Source organism: Schistocerca serialis, chromosome 1, assembly GCF_023864345.2.
Source record: "Schistocerca serialis cubense isolate TAMUIC-IGC-003099 chromosome 1, iqSchSeri2.2, whole genome shotgun sequence".
In the NCBI taxonomy this organism is placed as follows: domain Eukaryota; kingdom Metazoa; phylum Arthropoda; class Insecta; order Orthoptera; family Acrididae; genus Schistocerca; species Schistocerca serialis.
In genome coordinates this window covers 170,680,884-170,702,638 of record NC_064638.1, presented here as the reverse complement: position 1 = coordinate 170,702,638, position 21,755 = coordinate 170,680,884, and the positions used below count along the sequence as shown (strand labels likewise).

The 21,755-nt window shown below is 43.8% G+C and overlaps 1 protein-coding gene across 3 annotated transcripts in view; it reads left to right on the top strand.

Annotated features, from left to right (window-relative positions):
• The first annotated feature begins 14,594 nt into the window (after window positions 1-14,594).
• The window catches only part of LOC126464817 (microtubule-associated protein futsch-like), a 481,068-nt gene continuing 473,907 nt past the window's right edge, over window positions 14,595-21,755 (top strand). For all 3 annotated transcript variants that reach the window (XM_050096261.1, XM_050096260.1, XM_050096262.1), the window contains exon 1: window positions 14,595-14,669. In XM_050096261.1, the coding sequence (XP_049952218.1) occupies window positions 14,610-14,669 (60 nt within the window). In that variant the 5' untranslated portion in view covers window positions 14,595-14,609. The remainder of the gene's footprint in view (window positions 14,670-21,755) is intronic.

Sequence of the window (21,755 nt, the reverse complement as noted above, 5' to 3'; positions counted from 1 at the left end):
TACATTCGTGATCTCCTCGGGAGGTATAAGTAGGGGGAAGCAATATATTCCATACCTCATCCAGAAACGCACCCTCTCGAAACCTGATACCGCGATTCAGAGCGCCTCTCTTGCAGAGTCTCCCACTTGAGTTTGTTAAACATCTCCGTAACGCTATCACGGTTACCAAATAACCCTGTGACGAAATGCGCCGCTCTTCTTTGGATCTTCTCTATCTCCTCCGTCAACCCGATCTTGTACGCATCCCACACTGATGAGCAATACTCAAGTATAGGTCGAACGAGTGTTTTGTAAGCCACCTCCTTTGTTGATGGACAACATTTTCTAAGGACTCTCCCAATGAATCTCAACCTGGTACCCGCCTTACCAACAATTAATTTTATATGATCATTCCACTTGAAATCGTTCCGCACGCATACTCCCAGATATTTTACAGAAGTAACTGCTACCAGTGTTTGTTCCGCTATCATACAATCATACAATAAAGGATCCTTCTTTCTATGTATTCGCAATACATTACATTTGCCTATGTTAAGGGTCAGTTGCCACTCCCTGCACCAAGTGCCTATCCGCTGCAGATCTTCCTGCATTTCGCTATAATTTTCTAATGCTGCAACTTCTCTGTATACTACAGCATCATCCGCGAAAAGCCGCATGGAACTTCCGACACTATCTACTAGGTCATTTGTATATATTGTGAAAAGCAATGGTCCCATAACACTCCCCTGTGGCACGCCAGAAGTTACTTTAACGTCTGTAGACGTCTCTCCATTGAGAACAACATGCTGTTTGCTAAAAACTCTTCAATCCAGCCACACAGCAGGTCTGATATTCCGTAGGCTCTTACTTTGTTTATCAGGCGACAGTGCGGAACTGTATCGAATGCCTTCCGGAAGTCAAGAAAAATAGCATCTACCTGGGAGCCTGTATCTAATATTTTCTGGGTCTCATGAACAAATAAAGCGAGTTGGGTCTCACACGATCGCTGTTTCCGGAATCCATGTTGATTCCTACAGAGTAGATTCTGGGTTTCCAGAAACGACATGATACGCGAGCAAAAAACATGTTCTAAAATTCTATAACAGATCGACGTCAGAGATATAGGCCTATAGTTTTGCGCATCTGCTCGACGACCCTTCTTGAAGACTGGTACTACCTGTGCTCTTTTCCAATTATTTGGAACCTTCCGTTCCTCTAGAGACTTGCGGTACACGGCTGTTAGAAGGGGGGCAAGTTCTTTCGCATACTCTGTGTAGAATCGAATTGGTATCCCGTCAGGTCCAGTGGACTTTCCTCTGTTGAGTGATTCCAGTTGCTTTTCTATTCCTTGGGCACTTATTTCGATGTCAGCCATTTTTTCGTTTGTGCGAGGATTTAGAGAAGGAACTGCAGTGCGGTCTTCCTCTGTGAAACAGCTTTGGAAAAAGGTGTTTAGTATTTCAGCTTTACGCGTGTCATCCTCTGTTTCAATGCCATCATCATCCCGGAGTGTCTGGATATGCTGTTTCGAGCCACTTACTGATTTAACGTAAGACCAGAACTTCCTAGGATTTTCTGTCAAGTCGGTACATAGAATTTTACTTTCGAATTCACTGAACGCTTCACGCATAGCCCTCCTTACGCTAACTTTGACATCGTTTAGCTTCTGTTTGTCTGAGAGGTTTTGGCTGCGTTTAAACTTGGAGTGAAGCTCTCTTTGCTTTCGCAGTAGTTTCCTAACTTTGTTGTTGTACCACGATGGGTTTTTCCCGTCCCTCACAGTTTTACTCGCCACGTACCTGTCTAAAACGCATTTTACGATTGCCTTGAACTTTTTCCATAAACACTCAACATTGTCAGTGTCGGAACAGAAATTTTCGTTCTGATCTGTTAGGTAGTCTGAAATCTGCCTTCTATTACTCTTGCTAAACAGATAAACCTTCCTCCCTTTTTTTATATTCCTATTAACTTCCATATTCAGGGATGCTGCAACGGTCTTATGATCACTGATTCCCTGTTCTGCACATACAGAGTCGAAAAGTTTGGGTCTGTTTGTTATCAGTAGGTCCAAGATGTTATCTCCACGAGTCGATTCTCTGTTTAATTGCTCGAGGTAATTTTCGGATAGTGCACTCAGTATAATGTCACCTGATGCTCTGTCCCTACCACTCGTCCTAAACATCTGAGTGTCCCAGTCTATATCTGGTAAATTGAAATCTCCACCTAAGACTATAACATGCTGAGAATTGACAATCTGAAGTTCCTTTGGGTCTTGGTACATTAATCTTAATCTCACATATCTCTGATACTTGACAGTGTCTATTCATTTATCTTCATGGCTATGTACAGGAATATCCGCCAGTGTGATCCGCGAGGAGAAAAGGTTCTACGTTAGCAGCAATCTCATTGGCTGCGTTACATATTAATACGGGGATCGGCGGAAGCAGAATTTGGTCCGTCTCTAAGACAGCGCCATCTCGTAGTGCGGAGACGGACGAGCGCTGCGCCTGCGCTGTTGTGCTTAGCGGGGCGTGCTCTAGTGGGAAGTTGTGTACTAGAGTGCTGCAGCGCTCTGTGTTTGACCGGTCACGGCTCGCCTGTTGACGTAGGGACCGAGCTCTCGTGTCCAGCCCGACTCGGCTCGGTCATGTACTCGCCCCATGTCTGATGTCCGGATTCCGGACACGCGGATAACCGAGCATGACCGGTCACCACTGACGTCTCACTTCGCTCCGCCCCGGCTTGCTGCACTGTACTGTACAAATCCAAGGCCTCTCTATCTCTCTCTCTCTCTCTCTCTCACACACACACACACACACACACACACACAAATATATATATATATATATATATATATATATATATATATATATATATATATATATATATATATAACACACAATGTATTTATCTCTGTCTCTTTCTCTCTTTTAATAGAAAAGTAACGTTTAGTAGAACGGGTACGTGACACAGCTAAATTGGAAAGTAAAACGATATTTCAGTACAATCGCGGATAGAAGACGAGTCTCATTTCCAAACAGAAGATTTATTTTTCCTTTCATTAACAAGAAACATTAAATAAGTGCTTTCCCTGTAATCTAGAAGACAACGATCTTCATAAAGAAAGCGTATAAAGAACATTAAACATTTACAAACGTAACTTCTCATACTTTTCACTTGTTTGCAACAGCAACAAAATTATAGTTATTGTTGATCAGCAGTAAATCACTAAAGCATTCCGGATTTTATTGGCTGTGGCGATTTGTTAGTAACATGCCGGCTTTACTAAAGCATCTTTCACTAAGTGCGCTTGTTGCTGGGATACATAAAATACGTCTTGCAACTGCAGCCAGGCCTGGCAGATATGTTTCATGTCTACTCCACCCCTTAAGATGTCATCCTCATCTTCGAGGAGCATTAAAATGTAGAGATCTACTTCATCTGCTGCGGATGATCTGTTGTTCCTCCATTCCTTGAAACGATCTCTCTTTCTGGGTGGTGATGACACAGTACTTGAAGGATGTATGACAATAAACAAAAGAGACAAGTACTACAGAACTGATGTGGAAATCATCGAAACGTCCCCGTGAAAACGAGATGTTTTACGTTAATGAAATATTATACAAATTAAAGCATTCCCATTGCTCTGTAATACACTATCCACCAACTATGCAGACATGATTATGTTAATGATTGCATGTTGTACCTGCGTAAGTAGCACACATTCGTCGCACATTGCTAAGAATTTCCTGCTTTTCATTTATTTCAAGCATATTAAGATCACGGAAAGACGGCCAAAGAAACGAAGCAATTTTATCTCTGGAAGTGATCATAATCTTCTGACAAACGAAAGTCAAGGCTCGATTTTTAATCCTTTGTACCTCCTGTTGAAAAATACATATCTGTTAGTACACATCTATTACGGTAGATAATTATAAATCTATCACGTATCACAATGAAACAGTGCTTTTAACTGCAGTAATTACTCACCTGACAGCCAATGTCATAGACACTGCAAATTTGTTGCAGTTTGTGAAACCAAAGAAGAAATAACTGGACTGTCGGTTCTTTTTCGCCTTCTAATTCATCTGTGGCTTCTTTAAATGGTCTCAGAAATTACGCAATTTTTCAATCTCTAAGCGCCGTCAGCAAAGCAGCAACTTCGTTATACTGAGTGTGTAAGGATTCCAACATAGTGTACAAGCTGTTCCAGAGTGTACAGACCTCTTGTTTCAACGATGATTTCAAAGACGAGCAGAGGCCACTTTTCTTAATGTACCTTACGATGCATTTTGCAGTATTTATTGTTGATGCGATGTTCGGGGCATGATTTAACAAGAAGTTATCTTCATCGAAAATGTGGCTAGGTGCTGTGTTTATACAGTGAGCAGCAGTTTAGTGATTTTCCAAAGCCTTTATCACATTGGCACCCTGGTTGGATGTTTTATTACTGCCGGTATCCCTGAAGGAGGTGTATCTTTGTGAGGTTTCTTACAACTGTGTTTCTTTAAATGAGTGGTTCCCGACTGGAAACACAATAATATGGAGCAGTTTAGGCACGATACGTACCCAGTAGACGCACTGTTTTCGTCTACAACCAACAGAAATGTACTCCATACTTGGCTTTTTAGATCTTCCCATTTCTTCAATGTGTAAACATTGGTTTCAATCTTACGTCTCACTGCACTGGTTCCTCGCGCTGCATGATTCCATAGAGAGACACACCACAAATGAGAAGCCCGTACTGGCTGCAATGTCACACGGATAATGATATGTGTAATATGTTTGAAGTTACGTGCTACGTATTCGGTCACGGCTTCTATGCTCGGTCACTGGAACTAGTGCGGGCAGCCTATCCAGTTAGGGTGTGCTCGCCCCACCTCGTATTTTGTGCTCGCTTACTCGGTCATGCAGGACTCTATTGTGTACGCACTGACTACGCGGAACTACGTACAAAACACAATATTTTTAGCGCAACGCAATCTGACCTCCAATAATCCCTACAAAAGAATGGCCCTGACTAACATTAACCTATACCTTTCAAAAATCACTTACCTCATAAAAATCTTCGTTACTCGAACTACTGCAATACAGTGAGCGCCACTACTGCCAGCTAAATAAAAGATTCAAACTACTGAAGGCACTAACTACTGATAGGCATAGTTAGCATATGAAAGATTTTGATAGAGAACAATTTATTTAACTTAATAGTGTTCAAAAGTCATAATATATATAGCAGTTCATGACATCCAGTCTTACAAATTTACTGTCTCTGATGGACACACGTCCAGATCATCCAATCTCAAAACTCCGCCATTTCTCTCTCCACATCCACCACTGCTGGCGGCGGCTCACCTCCAACTGTGCAACGCTACGCGCTGTTAACAGCCAACTGCCCCATACTACAATAGCATATACTCCAACAATCCAAACCAACCACAGCCTTCACACAGCACAGTCAGTGATTTTAATATAGAGCGCTACGTGGCGTTACCAACATAAAAACCTAAACAGCCTACTTACAGATTCTATGTTTGCAGTTCTGGTCCACGCCGTAGATTTTCCGCGAAAATTTCGGGATAAAATGGTTCAAATGGCTCTAAGCACTATGGGACTTAACATCTGAGGTCATCAGTCCCCTAGACTTTGAACTACTTAAACCTAACTAACCTAAGGCCATCACACACATCCATGGCCGAGGCAGGATTCGAATTTGCGACCGTAGCAGCAGCGCGGTTCCGGACTGAAGCGCCTACAACCGCTCGGCCACACGGGCCGCCATCCGATTTGGCACGTCTATGTAGCCTCGCCCCGATGTTATTCAATCTGTATATTGCGGAAGCAGTAAAGTAAACAAAAGAAAAATTCGGAGTAGGTATTAAAATCCATGGAGAAGAAATAAAAACTTTGAGGTTCGCCGATGAGATTGCAATTCTGTCAGAAACAGAAGAGGACTTGGAAGAGCAATTGAATAGAATGGACAGTGTCTTGAAAGGAGGATATAAGATGAACATCAACAAAAGCAAAAGTAGGATAATGGAATGTAGTCGAATTAAGTCAGGTGATGCTGAGGGAATTAGATTAGAAAATGAGACACTTAAAGTAGTAAAGGAGTTTTGCTATTTGGTGAGCAAAATAACTGATGATGCTCGAAGTAGAGAAGATATAAAATGTAGACTGGCAATGGCAAGGAAAGCGTTTCTGAAGAAGAGCAATTTGTTAACATCGAGTATAGATTTAAGTGTCAGGAAGTCGTTTCTGAAAGTATTTGTATGGAGTGTAGCCATCTATGGAAGTGAAACATGGACGATAAATAGTTTGGACAAGAAGAGAATAGAAGCTTTCGAAATGTGGTGCTACAGAAGAATGCTGAAGATTAGATGGGTAGATCACATAACTAATGAGGTGTTGAAGAGGATTGGGGAGAAGTTTGTGGCAGAACTTGACTAGAAGAAGGGATCGGTTGGTAGGACATGTTCTGAGGCATCAAGGGATCACCAATTTAGTACTGGAGGGCAGCGTGGAGGGTAAAAATCGTAGAGGGAGACCAAGAGATGAATACACTAAGCAGATTCAGAAGGATGTAGGCTGCAGTATATACTGGGAGATGAAGAGGCTTGCATAGGATAGATTAGCATGGAGAGCTGCATCAAACCAGTCCTAGGACTGAAGACCACAACAACAACAACATATAATATAATATAATTATCAGTCTCTTTAATACAGTGTGTATCAAAAATAATCATCCGATTTGGTTCAAAAATGTTTCAAATGGCTGTAAGCACTATGGGATTTAACATCTGAGGTCATTAGTCCCCTAGACTTTGAACTACTTAAACCTAACTAACCTAAGGACATCACACAGATCCATGCCCGAGACAGGGTTCCAACCTGCAACCGTAGCAGCGGCGCTGTTCCGGACTGAAGCGCCTACAACCGATCGGCCACAGCGACCGGCCATCCGATTTGGCACGTCTGTATCTCTGAAACTAGTAACCATATACAATGAATTTTTTTCTGATGAACGGGAAACTCAAAAAGATTTTTTTTCATACTTTTCCGTAGGTGTTCATTACGCCCCCTTGAGATGCATGGTATATGTCAATGAGGTACTCAAATTGTTCCCACACTGCAGCGAGCACGTCTTGAGTTAGAGCTTCCATAGCTGCTACTACGCGATGTCTCAGTTCATTCACTGTTGTTGGTAACGGAGGTACATAAACAGAGTCTTTAAGAAACCCACCATATGAAATAATCACATACAGCCAAGTCCGGTGATGTTGGAGGCCAGTAATGTAAGGCTGAATAATTTGGTCCAGTGCGACCGATCCATCGTTCAGTAATCCTTTCTTCCAGGAGTGCTAGTTCAGCTAGGTTCGCAGAAGAGCTTCTGTGAAGTTTGGAAAGTAGGAGACGAGGTACTGGCGGAAGTAAAGCTCTGAGGACGGGCCGTGAGTCGTGCTTGGGAAGCTCAGTTTGTAGAGTACTTGCCCGCGAAAGGCAAAGGTCCCGAGTTCAAGTCTCGATCCGGCACACAGTTTTAATCTGCCACGAAAGTTTCATAACAGCGCACACTCCGCTGCAAAGTGAAAATCTCATTCTAGTAATCCTCTGATTTAAAAATTTCCGCATTTCCAGACGCTAGTGTGGCGGTTCCCCATCCTATTGGTAAATGAAGTCTTTCGAATCAGTCACCAGCTGTGGGGAAAAGAAAGTTCTCAAATATCGAGATATGTGCTTCCTGTAACAGTGTTCTCGGCAAAAATAAAAAGAATGGACAATACACTTTATCTCAAATAACATAATATTTGTAATTTCTTTGAAATCGGATGACTCTTTTTGATGCACTATTTAAAACTCGGGAGTTTGCTCTCTCCAATAGTACTTTGTTCACGCACATATCTCAAACAACATAATAGTTATGGTTTTTTAAAAATCGGGTGATCCTTTTCGATACACCCTGTACAATGGTTATTCAGAGTAGTACAATGGTTACAGAATAGATAAATCACAAGTTTCAAATGGCACTGATTGCTGTACGCCCATGGGCCAGCTGCGTAATCGCTTTGCGGTGTTTTCCGCATGTCTCGCTATCGCCCAGCACTGGACTCTTTAAACTTTTTGGCTTTATTTTAATCATACCTTTCTCGTGACTTGCGTTTTACACAATTCTGAGCACATTTTAAGTCATACGAGACGGCATCTTTCATTATTTTGTAATTTTCAGTTTAATACCGATATTCACGTATATTCCGGCGAATACTTTTATTGTCCCAGATTGTGTTTTAGTAGTGCTCCGCAAGGTCTAAAAATGGGGCCCGAATCACTGTCCTAGCTTAATGCGTTTCCACGCTACACCAATTTATAACTTTATACAAAATTAATTCGTAACAACAACACACATGGGCTTGCACTACTATGATTACGTCACCAAGCAAAGCAAATACTGTGCGACAAACACATGTATTATTAGTCTCGTAGTTATTAGCGATCCAGATATGACGTATTTTGTCACACAAGGAAGTTCCACCGACGAGCGAATACACGTTTTTACATCAAAAATCTTTAAGGTACGCTGACGACATTGTAATTCTACAAAAAAAGTGAAATTTGGTAATATCTAACACAAATATATTTGTCACGAAGTCTTCCCGGCAACTATTTGAAGTAAATCCTTGTTGGTAGCGAAACGTACACAGTAAGCAGCATAGAAGAAAAGATTGCAATTTTGTGAAATGTGATGTAGTGTTGGCATAAGAGCCAACACCGTGTTGCTAGAGGAGGCCGAAATGCACGCTTTTAAGCTCACGCAGATTGGCGTGAGGTCTGGAACAGTTAAAGGATTTGAGTCTAGCAAATAAAGTACGTAGCTGTTGGAATACTTAACTTTAATCCACAATTGGTGAACATCTCTCGTTACTGTACAAGCTTCACAATATTAATTATCAAATGCTATGGCGCCTTGCTAGGTCGTAGCAAATGACGTAGCTGAAGGCTATGCTAACTATCGTCTCGGCAAATGAGAGCGTATTTGTCAGTGAACCATTGCTATGAACGTCGGCTGTACAACTGGGGCGAGTGCTAGTCAGTCTCTCTAGACCTGCCGTGTGGTGGCGCTCGGTCTGCGATCACTGACAGTGGCGACACGCGGGTCCGACGTATACTAACGGACCGCGGCCGATTTAAAGGCTACCACCTAGCAAGTGTGGTGTCTGGCGGTGACACCACATGTGATAATGTAGAAATATACTGCAGACTGGATGGACATATCGAGTGGCTGATGGAGAGGTGCTGAATCGACTTGGAGCGAAAAGGGCTTATGACACATCTCGACAAAAACAAGTACATAACCTTAAGTGTCAGTTTACTAATGGAGAAGAGTATGGAGGGGTAACAATTGTGGAGGACATCCAAGGTTTGACTGTAGTAGATATGTTCAAATGGGTATAGGTCGCAGTAGTAACGCAAAGGTAAAGAGCCCTGCATAACACAGAGTAGCGTGGAGAGCTGCATCAAACCAGTGTTCTGAATGAACAACAGTAATACTTCTTTGTTTTCCCAAATCCTCAGCTCTTCAACGATTTGTTTCTTCTGCAGAGTTTGGACAGCGGTGGGCACTGCGACACTGAAAGCACCCCTTCTGTTATTTGACCTGACTGCGTACTCTATAGTTTCACTGCTCCCTTGTTAATGAGTGGAGCCGAGGTGAACGTTAGAGCAGACGCAACAACAAGCTTTTGCGGGTATTTAACGACGCGTCATAAATCAGCGCCCACGAGGTTACGCAAATCCGTCCTACCGAGAACTAAAAGCCAAATGAATTGGTGTCTGCATGCAAGACCAATAAGACTAAGCCAGCAGGGTGAGGTAAAATGACAGTTTTACTCTCCTGGCGCAATTTCAATTGGTTCGCCGAACGATCCCGCCTACGGGATTTTTTTGCAGACATTCAATAGCCGCGTTCCTGCACGAGCTGTGCCCTGAATTTACATGTCTCCTCCCTGTACGACATCAATAATATGAACCAACACCCGTACGTATAATCCGATATAGTGGAGCAATGTGCCACATTTGCTGTCATATTATGTGCCTGCAAGCTATAAAGTATCGACATTATTACACGTTGCGTGCGTCAGCTTGTCGCGTTACTTGCGAAGTATTTCCTATGCTTCATCTGTTTGTCGCTTCTATTCCAGCCGTATATTCTCGTCTTTTATGTGACAGTAGGGTGATTGGCTACTACTAGAGAGGTAACCTAATTGGAACGTCTCTCAGGTCACATGAATGTCAACGTATGCACGACCGTAAAAGTAATTGGAAATGCAGACTTGAGAGTCAAGCTACATGTGTTTCTGTTTCATCATTGGATGGTGCGAAGAAACGTTGTCGTTTCTCTTCCGTATGAACCTGCATTTTTCTAATTTTAGTGTCGTTGCCATTACACGAGGTACATGTTGGACGAAGTAATATGTGTCTTAACTCATGTTTGCAAGTGGGCTGTTGCTGTTTTGTCAGTAAGGTTTCCGCGATTCATAATGTTCTTCTTGTAACGTGCCGCAGACCAACTTGATGAGCATTTCTACACCACTCCAATGCTGTCTAAACAAATCCATGTCTAACCGCGCAGTTGTTCATTGTGTCTTTCCAGTCCCTCCTGATTAACCCAACTTGGTAAGGGTCTCACATCAGACTAACGAACAGTCTATATTACTAAATGGCTACTCCGGTTCATAGTTTACGGTGCAAGGTTCCGTTTCAGGAGACCTATCTTGTGGCTTTCGGGGACAACGAAAATTTGATTTTCAGTATTTCATATAATTACCGACCAAATTTAAAAGTTTACAAAGCTGTCATCACCCACTCATTAAAAGACATAATCTTGTGTTACAAGTTTTACACAGTAAGACAAGTATGAAAGTTATAAACCGTGTCCATGCCTTGAGGCAGGTAACTCATGGCGCGCAAATTACCCAGACTATATTCATCCAGCATTTGACAATGAGAGCACCTAGCGACGTCCAGCAAGATTTGGACATAATCTCAAGTTGTTTTACACAAGTGAGTTCGATTTTTCAGTGAACCTGGGCGTGAGGTTACTGCTACTCAAGAACGGGTCCAGCAACCTCCGTCATGCACGAACTGCAGTTCCTTAGGATTCATATAATCATATCTGAGTTTATTAGCTGCCTTTTCTATGCCTTGTTTTATTTAATGTTAAATCTTAAACGAATCCGGACAGTATATCCTTCATCCCTGAATACTGTAACTGATTCTAGTGACTGACAGCAGATCGCGTTGTCATATGTCACCGGGTGCATTTGCCTATCGACGCGCTTTACATTACAGGTACTTATGTTGACAGTCAGTGGCACTTATTGCAACAGACACCGTTCATCTGCAGCTCTCCCTGTATTTTGTGGCAAGTTTTTGATTACATCACCTTCCTGAACCTTCCTGCATCATCTATGGAGGACTACAGACTTAATCCGCCACGTTAGGTCGTGAAACAGCGTTTCAAATAAGAAAAGTATCCAAACTCAAATAACCAGGTATTGAATAGGTAGCAAAGATGGTTTGAATAGTTGAACATAAACATAGAACAAATTCAGCTATCAGAGAAATCAAATAACAAGAAATAAAGAAAGATCTAAATAATGACCCAAGCGAGAGAGAGATGATCAGATAATAATGTAACGGCAGTAGCACATTTAGTGTTACCTGAGCAGTGGCCATAGATGACCATATCAGCGACGGGATGTTAGACACTAATCTTGCATCCTTCTATTGTCGGAGTTGACATTGTTATTGACCTATACGAGTTACCGCGACTAGTGAACAACAAGACGATAAAATTGATAACACAAAAACTGGTAGCCTTGCTTAATCTTTGAGGCTTCAGCACACGGTGAACTTCTAACTGTGTTCCGAAGGCTGACTGCAACGGGTTGCGGATGAGTGTGGTGTTCTCTGGAAAACAAGCCAAATCGTGAGACAGCCTGCTCCTCTATGGCATTATTTAAAACGCCTGACCCTCTGAAAAACTGTCTTCGGACCATAGTAGCACTATTTTCTTACGGCCAACCAATCTGGGTCTTCGCAACAAGTTCTGAAAGGACCATTGTAGGGTGTTTAGCTGGCAGGCTCTAGTGACTTTTTACAGCCGACTTCACCTTGCAGATGTGTAGAGGCAGGCTTTTGTCACAAAACGACATCATTTTATCAGAAATCGCCATGTTAACGATTATATACCAGTCCCTAATCCCATTATATATCGACTTGGAAAAATCAGGGAAAATTACTCTTGTACCTGTGGCACACCAGTATATTAATGGTGTGCCTTAGGTGTGTTCAGAGGAGCTGTCGATTCCATTGTACCCGTAGCACAGGCCGTATCATGTGAAGAAGATTGGGTCGGTCGTCGAAATACCGTGCATTAAATGGAATCAACAACTGGGCTGAACAACCGACAACACAGCATGAACTAGTCATGCCGAGAAAAGTTACGAGATCACATCATTATATGATTATCACAATCTCTCACACTCGAAACACACACAAAAGTAATATTCAACAATTTTCACTCGTTCATTAACAAGGATGTTCCATTCATTTTGGACCCAATTGCTTTATTGGAATGTAACATATCACGATACCACCCCTTATTAGAGTGACATCACATCATATCTCTCCATTGACTTACTTGTTACGTACTCGTCTACGTGTTGCCAGAGTTTTATATCCAGAATGAAATTATCACTGTGCGGCGGAGTTTGCGCTGATATGACACTTCCTGGAAGATTAAAGCTATGTGCCAGACCGAGACTCGAACTCGGGACCATTGCCTTTCGCGGGCAAGTGCTCTACCAACTTTTTGTTCGTTATGGCTCATTGTACTTCTCCGGGGCGGACATCCCATGACATCCATTCAAGTTCATAGTTCATCCGTTCACTCATTTTTTTTTTTTATTACAGAGGGCAGTTAATCCTCTGGCCGACCACGCTGAGCTACCGTGCTGGCACCCGACTGAGCTACCCAAGCACGACTCATGACCCAATCCTGACACTGTTATTTCCGCCAGTACCTCGTCTCCTACCTTCCAAACATCCAAACAAGTTTCATATCAGCACAAACTCCGCTGCAGGGTGAAAATTTCATTCTGGAAGCATTCCCCAGGCTGAGGCAAAGCCACGTCTCCTCACGGCTTTAATCTGCCAGGAAGTTTCAGAGTTTTATTTCTTGAACCTACTATTCTGGTGCTCCCTTATGTAGTGCTATGCTATTATTCCAGCCACGGTCATATTCTGGCACGGAACCTCCATGCCTGCAAATAAGTGGTGGATCCAATTGCCAGCAGCTTGTGCGAATAATAATGGCAGCCAGCTGAACCAGCTACGTATACTGAGATGAAACGAAGACATTTTATAGCGATACGGATATATACAGATGGCGGTCAGTCCTAACAGACGAGCGACACTGAATGAAATAACCGCAGAAATCACTGTGGGATGAACGTATCCGTTAGGACAGAGTGGCGAAATTTGGCGATAACGGGCTATGGCAACAAACTACCGACGTGAGTGCCTTTACTGACAGTACGGCATCGACTGCAGCGACTCTGCTGGGCTCGAGACCACATCGTTTGGACCCTAGACGACTGGGAAATGTCGCCTAGTCAGACGATTCCCAATAACAGTTGGTAGAAGCTGATAATAAGGTTCGAGTTTGACGCAGACCCCTTTAAGCTATGGATCCAAGTTGTCAACAAGGCACTGTGCGAGATAGTATGGTTCCATAATGATGTGGGCTGTGTTTCCATGCAATAGACTGGGTCCTCTGATCCAGGTGAACCGATCGTTGACTGTGAATGGTCAGGTTCGGCTACCTGGGGACCATCTGCATCCATTCATGTACTTCATGTTCCCAAACAACGATGGAATCGTCACCGGGCCACAGTTGTTCGCGATTAGTTTGAAGAACATTCTGGACAATTCGAGCAGATCATTTGGCTACTCAGACCACCCGATATGAATCCCATAGAACATTTATGGGACATAATCGAGGTGTCAGTTCGTGCTCAAAATCCTGCAGCGACTACACTATTGCAATTCTGGACGGCTATAGAGGCAGCATGGGTCAGTATTTCTGCAGTGGGGCTTCCAACGACTTGAGTCCGTGCCGTGTCGACTTGTTGCACTCCACCGGACAAAAGGAGGCGGTTCAACACATCAGGAGTTATCGCGTGATTTTTTGTCACCTCAGTGTAGCTAATATTCTCGTTATTAGATCAAGCAATGCGCCCAATTCAATAATGTTAATATCTTCGTATCTAAATAAAGACGTGGAACGCCACATTTCCACCCACGCCGCCATTTTTTGCGTATGCCATTCCTCCAGCAGCCTCCGCTGATGGCTCTCTGCCGTGGCAGAGCGGCCCCTCTGGAGCGGCCCGGCCCACACGCGGCAAGGCACGGAACGGCGGGACGTGCGTCGTTAACCGGCGTGACGTCACGGCCGGCCGCCCTGCGCGCTGCGCCGCTGCGGCCTCAAAGTTCTGGCCGCCCCGCTGCTTCTGCACGACCACCTCTCATCTCCTCTCTCCTACCTGTTGCAGGTTCGAGAGGCGATAAAGATGGCCGACGTGGGCACCGACGTGACGCTCATCCAGGATGAGGATCTGCTGCGCCGAATGGTAAGTCAGTGCGTCTCCCGCACCGCCAGCCTACGCCACTTGTTATTCCTCATCTCCCACAGGCGGATTTTTATGGCCCCTAAGGTCGACGCCGGCGAAATTGGCTGCCGCAGTAAATCCGCGTGTCTGTGATTTATTTTTTGGTTATTTGCGAGAAAACTGCTCTCTCTCCGCTTCACGGTTATTAACTCCGTGACATGCGTTCGCACAGTCTCTCTGGAATGGGTTGGGCGTGTCCGATACAACATTTACGTGACAAGTATACTTTTGTGCTCGGCACCTTACAGTATTTGTACTAGCTCACCTGGCCAAGCTAAGTTGTATATCACATGACGAACATCACAATAAAGGTTCAGCCAGTTTTTCCGCAAAGAAAAGTGCTTTCGTTAATCAAGACTGGCATAACGCAGTGATGTGCTGGTCCTGACGACTTGTTCTGCTTACGAGACTGAACAAAAAAATTCAACTGAAGAACTGGAGCTTCGCTCGTATTTTTTCCTGTCAATAGGCGATCCACATTTTTGACCAAAAAGAGAACTGAAGGAGGGAATACGATTACAAAAAACATCAACAACTGAACAAAGAAGACTACAGGAAAGTATAAATAATCACAGAACCAATCAGCAGAAGAGCAGTGAGATTTAATGGTCCCCTCAAAGGAATGGACTGAAACAGGGTGACTCGGTCTGGCTTCCTCCACACAAAAAAGAAAACTGTAAATGTCCTGGTCTAGTAACGCCAAAGAAGACCTCCAAATATTAGAAATGAAGCCCAAGGACCTTTTGGAAAGAGATCTTTTCATCATAAAATTGCCAAGTAGTTAAAGGCGCTTCAGTCCGGAACCGCGCGACCGCTACGGTCGCAGGTTCGAATCCTGCCTCGGGCATGGATGTGTGTGATGTCCTTAGGTTAGTTAGGTTTAAGTAGTTCTAAGATCTAGGGGACTGATGACCTCAGATGTTAAGTCCTATAGTGCTCAGAGCCATTTGTACCATTTTTCATCAAAAAGATAAGATAATGATGAATGGGCTACAGCGAGTTGGTCAAGGAAAAAGGCGGTGACCCTTGTACAGAGGCCAGCAAAGAAATTAACTAAAAAGAAAAAGAAAAGGAAGAGACTTTGGGTGGAGAAGAAAGCGGATCCTACTGCCACATGTAATGATGCTGAACAGCCCCAACGAATAAATAATAACATGAAATTATGTAGTCGGTTATCTAGAGTTTCTGTGAGTGAGCAGAAAATTCTGATAGCTACGTCATTTCTGTTAAGCTGTTCTCGCAGCGTAGCCCTTTCTCGTGAAGCACGTGGCAGTTCATTGATGGCTATCTATCCATCTCACTAAATGGAAATGATCGTATGGCATTGTTGGCCGGGAGGCCCCATTCGTGGAAGTTGGGCCGCCGTATTTCAAGTCCTTTTTATGTGACGCCACGTTGGCGACTTGCGAGTCAATGATGATGAAGGACACACAACACCCAGTCCCCTGCCGGGAAACGAACCCAGGCCCCCTGCGTGCTAGGCGGTAACGCTACCGCTACACTACGGAGGCGGACATCTAGCCCACTTAACATTTGCCATGTTTCGTCCCTCCGCACCCACTCCTGTTAGTATTTACCGATATGACCAGCTTTGCAGAATGAATATCAGTAGCAGAGTACGAAATAGGTAACAGTTATCTTCTTACGACGAGCTGGTTTCGGTGTATATTTCAGAGGTTTCTACAGTATTTACTGGAGGACCATCGTGTTAAACTTCTCACCACACCTCACTTCTCTTCCTAAAAGACACTATTTCTTATGCAGGTCAACACAATCACATTTCCAGGCAGCACGCCAGGTATTAAGAATGAATTATAACGCACACAAGCGGTCAGTTCATGGAGATTACTAGCTGACGGTTGATACGGATGCATACACCTTTCCATTGCATCCCGTACATATTCTATAGGCGACACATCACGGGACTGGACAGAACAGTCGGTATGTGTATCACATTCATCAAGGGGTTTAAAGCACAACTTCAGATTGGGGTCTAACATTATGTTGCAGCAATATGCCATCCGGCAACAGGAGTCATTATTCTTGCCATATACTTGTCGGCATTCGATCTTCCTTCAACAATTACCACCACACCAGTGCTGTTCCATAGCTCCCCCACGCCTTGATTCCAGAAGTTGGGGAGGAGCGATCTCGGTAATCGCTGATTCCTGCAGCCATTCGCCAGGTTGTCTACGGAAACGCTGGCGTCGATCTGATTGCAACAAATACATGCAAGACTCGTCGCTGAACCACTCATCGTCCAGTTGACTGTGGTTCTATACCGTGCAAGTCTTTGTTGTGTGTGTTGCAGTGTCAGCGGCAAACGAATGGCAGCTCGAGATATCGGCCCTGCTTATAGTAATTTGCACTCGACGGATCATGGAGATACACTGCATGCAATCTCTGCCCATATTTTAGCTTTTCTCATCAATCTGTTTGAAAGCCAGTGTAAAAATTCTACAGTCTTCTCGTGGTGTTGTATTTCTGGAAGAACCCGCACCTACCCTTCTTGCCACACTATTGTCCCGAGAAACGACTTCTTGTTTGATTGTTGAATTGGGTGGAGGGGACCAAACAGTGAGATCCCCGATCCCATCGGACTAGAGAAGGATGGGGAAGGAAGTCGGCCGCTCCCTTTCAAAGGAACCATCCCGGCATTTGTCCGAAGCGATTTAGGGAAATCACGGAAAACCAAAATGAGAATGGCCGGACGCGTATTGGAACCGTCGTCCTCCCAAATGCGTGTCCAGTGTGCTAACCACTGCGCCACCTCGCTTCGTAGCCACCAGTTGTCCTGCAGCCGTGGAAGTGATATCAGTTTACAGCTTACAAGGGGAGGCCGCCAATTGTGAAATTCAGATTCGATTCATACTGCACATAATAAAAGCTCATCGCCAGAGGTGTAATGTGGCAAAGCACCAAGATGCACTTCTCAGCCGTTGTCGAGAAAATCGACAGTTAAAAGAAACCGTTGCGGTGAAATACTCTCTACGATTAGTAATTTTCTACAGCGTGGTGGTGCAGCGGTAAGCGCTCGGGCTCGTAATCCGAAGGTCGCCGGATATATATATATATATATAATTCCCGGCAATCAGTTGCAACAATTTTGCATATAATAAGTTGTTGAAAGTCGTTTGTCGTGGAAAAACTGGCGACTTCGAACATCATTATGTTTTCCGCAAACGAAGTTGTATTTCACAAATGTTATGAATTGTCTTCATAATGTTAACCACGTATAGTTAACGGAAGACGTAGAAACGAATACGTATAGCGTAAGTCAAACGTTCGAATTAGAATAGAGACCCCACGAACACAAACTTGCTGTGGCAGGTATGAAATATAAACTCCGTTACTCGCTCGTTACACTTGAAGGACAGATGTTGAATGGGCCGAAACGAGCCGCCCCATAACAGCGTAGTTGCCTGCTAACTTCGAAAGAAGGTAGATGCGGTCCCTAGCGCAACTTATAACATCGTCGAAAATCAGTGCGCTATGACGCTGTAGAAAATCATTAATCGTAGAGAGTATTTCACCGCAACGGTTTCTTTTGACTGTCGATTTTCTCGACAACGGCTGAGAAGTGCATCTTGGTGCTTTGCCACATTACACCTCTGGCCATGAGATTTTATTATGCGCAGTATGAATCGAATCTGAATTTCACAATTGGCGGCCTCCCCTTGTTAGATCGCAAAATGACAAAACAATAAATTTAGCGAGCTGATTTTGTATGTATGTGTATGTGTGTGTGTGTGTGTGTGTGTGTGTGAAAGAGAGAGAGAGAGAGAGAGTGTATCCACAACGTGACTGAGAAGCTACGTTTAGCAGCATACCTGTAAATGAACGCATCTATCGTTATTATGTTCCCTTCCCTGCATTTGATTCCTATATCTGTATTGCTTGATATATGTCCTATAGCAACATTCCACAAGTAGGAACATCGTGCATGCACTTTGTCGGCCGAAATTATCAAACGTATTTCGCAGTATCGGCGTTTCGCTCTGATTAGTTTCTGTTATTGGTTATTCACTAGTGAGCGAGCCGTGATCAGCTACGTCATTTAATTTGCTTATCCTGGAGAGCATTTCCTTGCGGGCTGCCAATTTCTGACGGTGAAGTGACCGCCCGTGCGATTATCTTAACGAGGCTGTACGCGGTACTCAGCTGAGAGATCCGTAGCTGTATTTAGCAAATTGCATCACGCTTATACTGGAACTGCATTTAATTGCGGCGATAAACAACGACATCGTAGTCCAGAAAGTATTCCAACTGCTCATTCTGATGCTCAGAGTAAGGCTTACCTTACTTGTACTCCTGTCCGCCACTGCTGGAAAATGACGCATTCATTTTCACTTTGCACTGACTCAAAAGATAGATCAGCAATGGACTATAATATTAAAAAATTGAAGGAGTGCGATCAAGGGAGTCTTCCAAGACGTAAGGTCGTTGCACGCCAAACGCAATGTTCTGCGTTCAAGTTCCGGTCTGACACGCATTTTTAATCTGCCAAACAGTTTAGACCTGCTTGTTAATTAACATCTCTACTGACCCAAAGATGCATTCCCCTTCTTTACACGGATCCTTTACAGCAACAGTCAACGCTACTCTTTGACGTGTCTGTATAGTGTTACATCCCGCTGTTGATAGTGTCGTCAGCATCGACCGAGCTACCGCAACGCTTAAGAAATGGAACACGAATTCAGAAGGGACCAACAGTGCTGCTATCGGAGTGCAGAATCCTTCTGTGGACCAACATTGAGCCAATGGTCCACCTCTAACAGTTTCTTTTCCAGCTTTAACCATATTAGAGAAGTCGACATTATTTGTACGGTTTAATGTCCTTCGGCAGTGAAACAATCACATGACCTCGGATTTCACACTGGATGCAATGCGAAATTACTGCCGAGATAAGTTAACTTTTCTTGAAATTCCACTTCTTATGCTTTACAACTTTCAAAACTGACACTGAATCTGATAGTTTGGACCTTTTAGACCTGAAGATATCTTTCATATTTTAAAGCTCCTATTATGTTTAGTGTGGTGTCACCGCCAGACACCACACTTGCTAGGTGGTAGCTTTAAATCGGCCGCGGTCCATTAGTACATGTCGGACCCGCGTGTCGCCACTGTCAGTGATCGCAGACCGAGTGCCACCACACGGCAGGTCTCGAGACACTTACTAGCACTCGCCCCAGTTGTACGGACGACTTAGCTAGCGACTACACTGGCGAAGCCTTTCTCTCATTTGCCGAGAGATAGAATAGCCTTCAGCTAAGTCCACGGCTGCGACCTAGCAAGGCGCCATTAGCATTATATTGCATTTATCTAGAGAGAGTCTCACTTGTATCATCAAGAACGCTGTATACAAATGATGGATTAAAGTTAAGTATTCCAGCAGCAACGTACTTTTCTTTATAGCATTCATTACGTATCCTGTTTCAGACCTAACGCCCGCCTGCGTGAGTTAGCGCGTGCATCTTGGCCTCCTCTTTCAATTAGTGTGCGTAGTGTTGGCAAGTCTGCCGACACTACATTTACAATTACAGCAAGAAAGGAAACTAAGTCTCGTTTGGCAACTGAAACATTTTAGATTCACATATTTGTGGATAGTGAAACGCACATACCACATCTTCTTCCTCTGATATTTTGGAATCATCGGTGTAAAAAAACTCGCACTATATTTCATACGTTATAACAAGACAGAAAATCGAACTTACCGTCAGTCGTGTGCAGTCTACAGGGTAATTCAAAAGGTTGCGCACAAATTAAAAGCTACTGACGGAGGAGTTGACAAACAACAACTTTGGAATACGAACTTAACGTCTTGGGAGTGATCCTGAGCCAGTGAAAAGAGCGTACTACCAGGAACAAGGAGGACAATGAGTGCATAGGCATCTTTTGTTCACAAAGGTAATGGACTGTTTACTCAACAGTGTTGTACACTAGAGCTATTCAAAATGGCGACCGCCACACTCAGTAAAGAGAAATCATCTACGTAGAAAATTCTGGAGCACCTTTCCAAGGACGCCAGGTATCGCACGAATCACACAAGTATCATGACGTGAAGGATTTCTTTGTCGGGAACTTATGGCATGTACACAAGTCTTTTAATGTGCCTACATACACCCACGCACGCGCGCGCGCGTCTTCAAATTGAGGAAGCGAGTTGATCATGTGTGCTTGTTGTTCCTGACATTCCGAAGCTTTCACAGGCTCAAGATTATTTTCAAGACCATAACTTTCTATTCCAAAGCTGGTGTATTTCGACTCCTCTGTCAGATCCTCCAATTTGTGCACCAACTTTTGAATCCCCCTGTCTATCTCAACACACTTTGTGCGAGCGCACCGAGTAAATTGTATATATAGGTGGTAAGCACTCATATTTCTGGCTATTTAGCGTACCACCTGCCAAGGAACTTCCCAGTAGCGGAACTACAGCTATAGCGCTGTACAAATACGGAGATGGCTGCGTGATGCGTTCAGCGCACAGAGAGAGACGACAGAGAATATTTTGCGACGCCATCAGTGAGCTCTCTGTCACCGTCCCACGTCACACATTTCAGCCATTGTCTACCCTGGTAACCGACAACGCTGGGATAACCGTCACGTTGATACACAATTTCTGTTTGTCATTCTCCATAGAATATGTGCTCGGAAAGCCACCAGTAACCTCCGCTAACTTTCTGTTCTGTGGCACCCATACACAAAATAGAAGTTGCTAAGTACGTTCAGCTTACACAAAATAGAAGTTGCTAAGTATGTTCAGCTTACCAAAGCTAACATGAAAATCAATGTTACGTGCATCCCGAAGCTCACGCTACAGACAGACGCGGCAAAATGTCTCTGTTAGCTGGTGCGTCAGGTTGTACACTAACCTTTGCACTGTACTTCACCCCCTTCTTACACGCATACCACTATCGACGTTCGTAGAAACTGATCCGGAGCGGTGGCAAGACTGTGAAACTGATATTTTTGACATAAATAAGTTGGTCAGTTTCAAGATGAATCATGCTATAAGAACTAAACATTATATCTGCCACAATAAAGCTT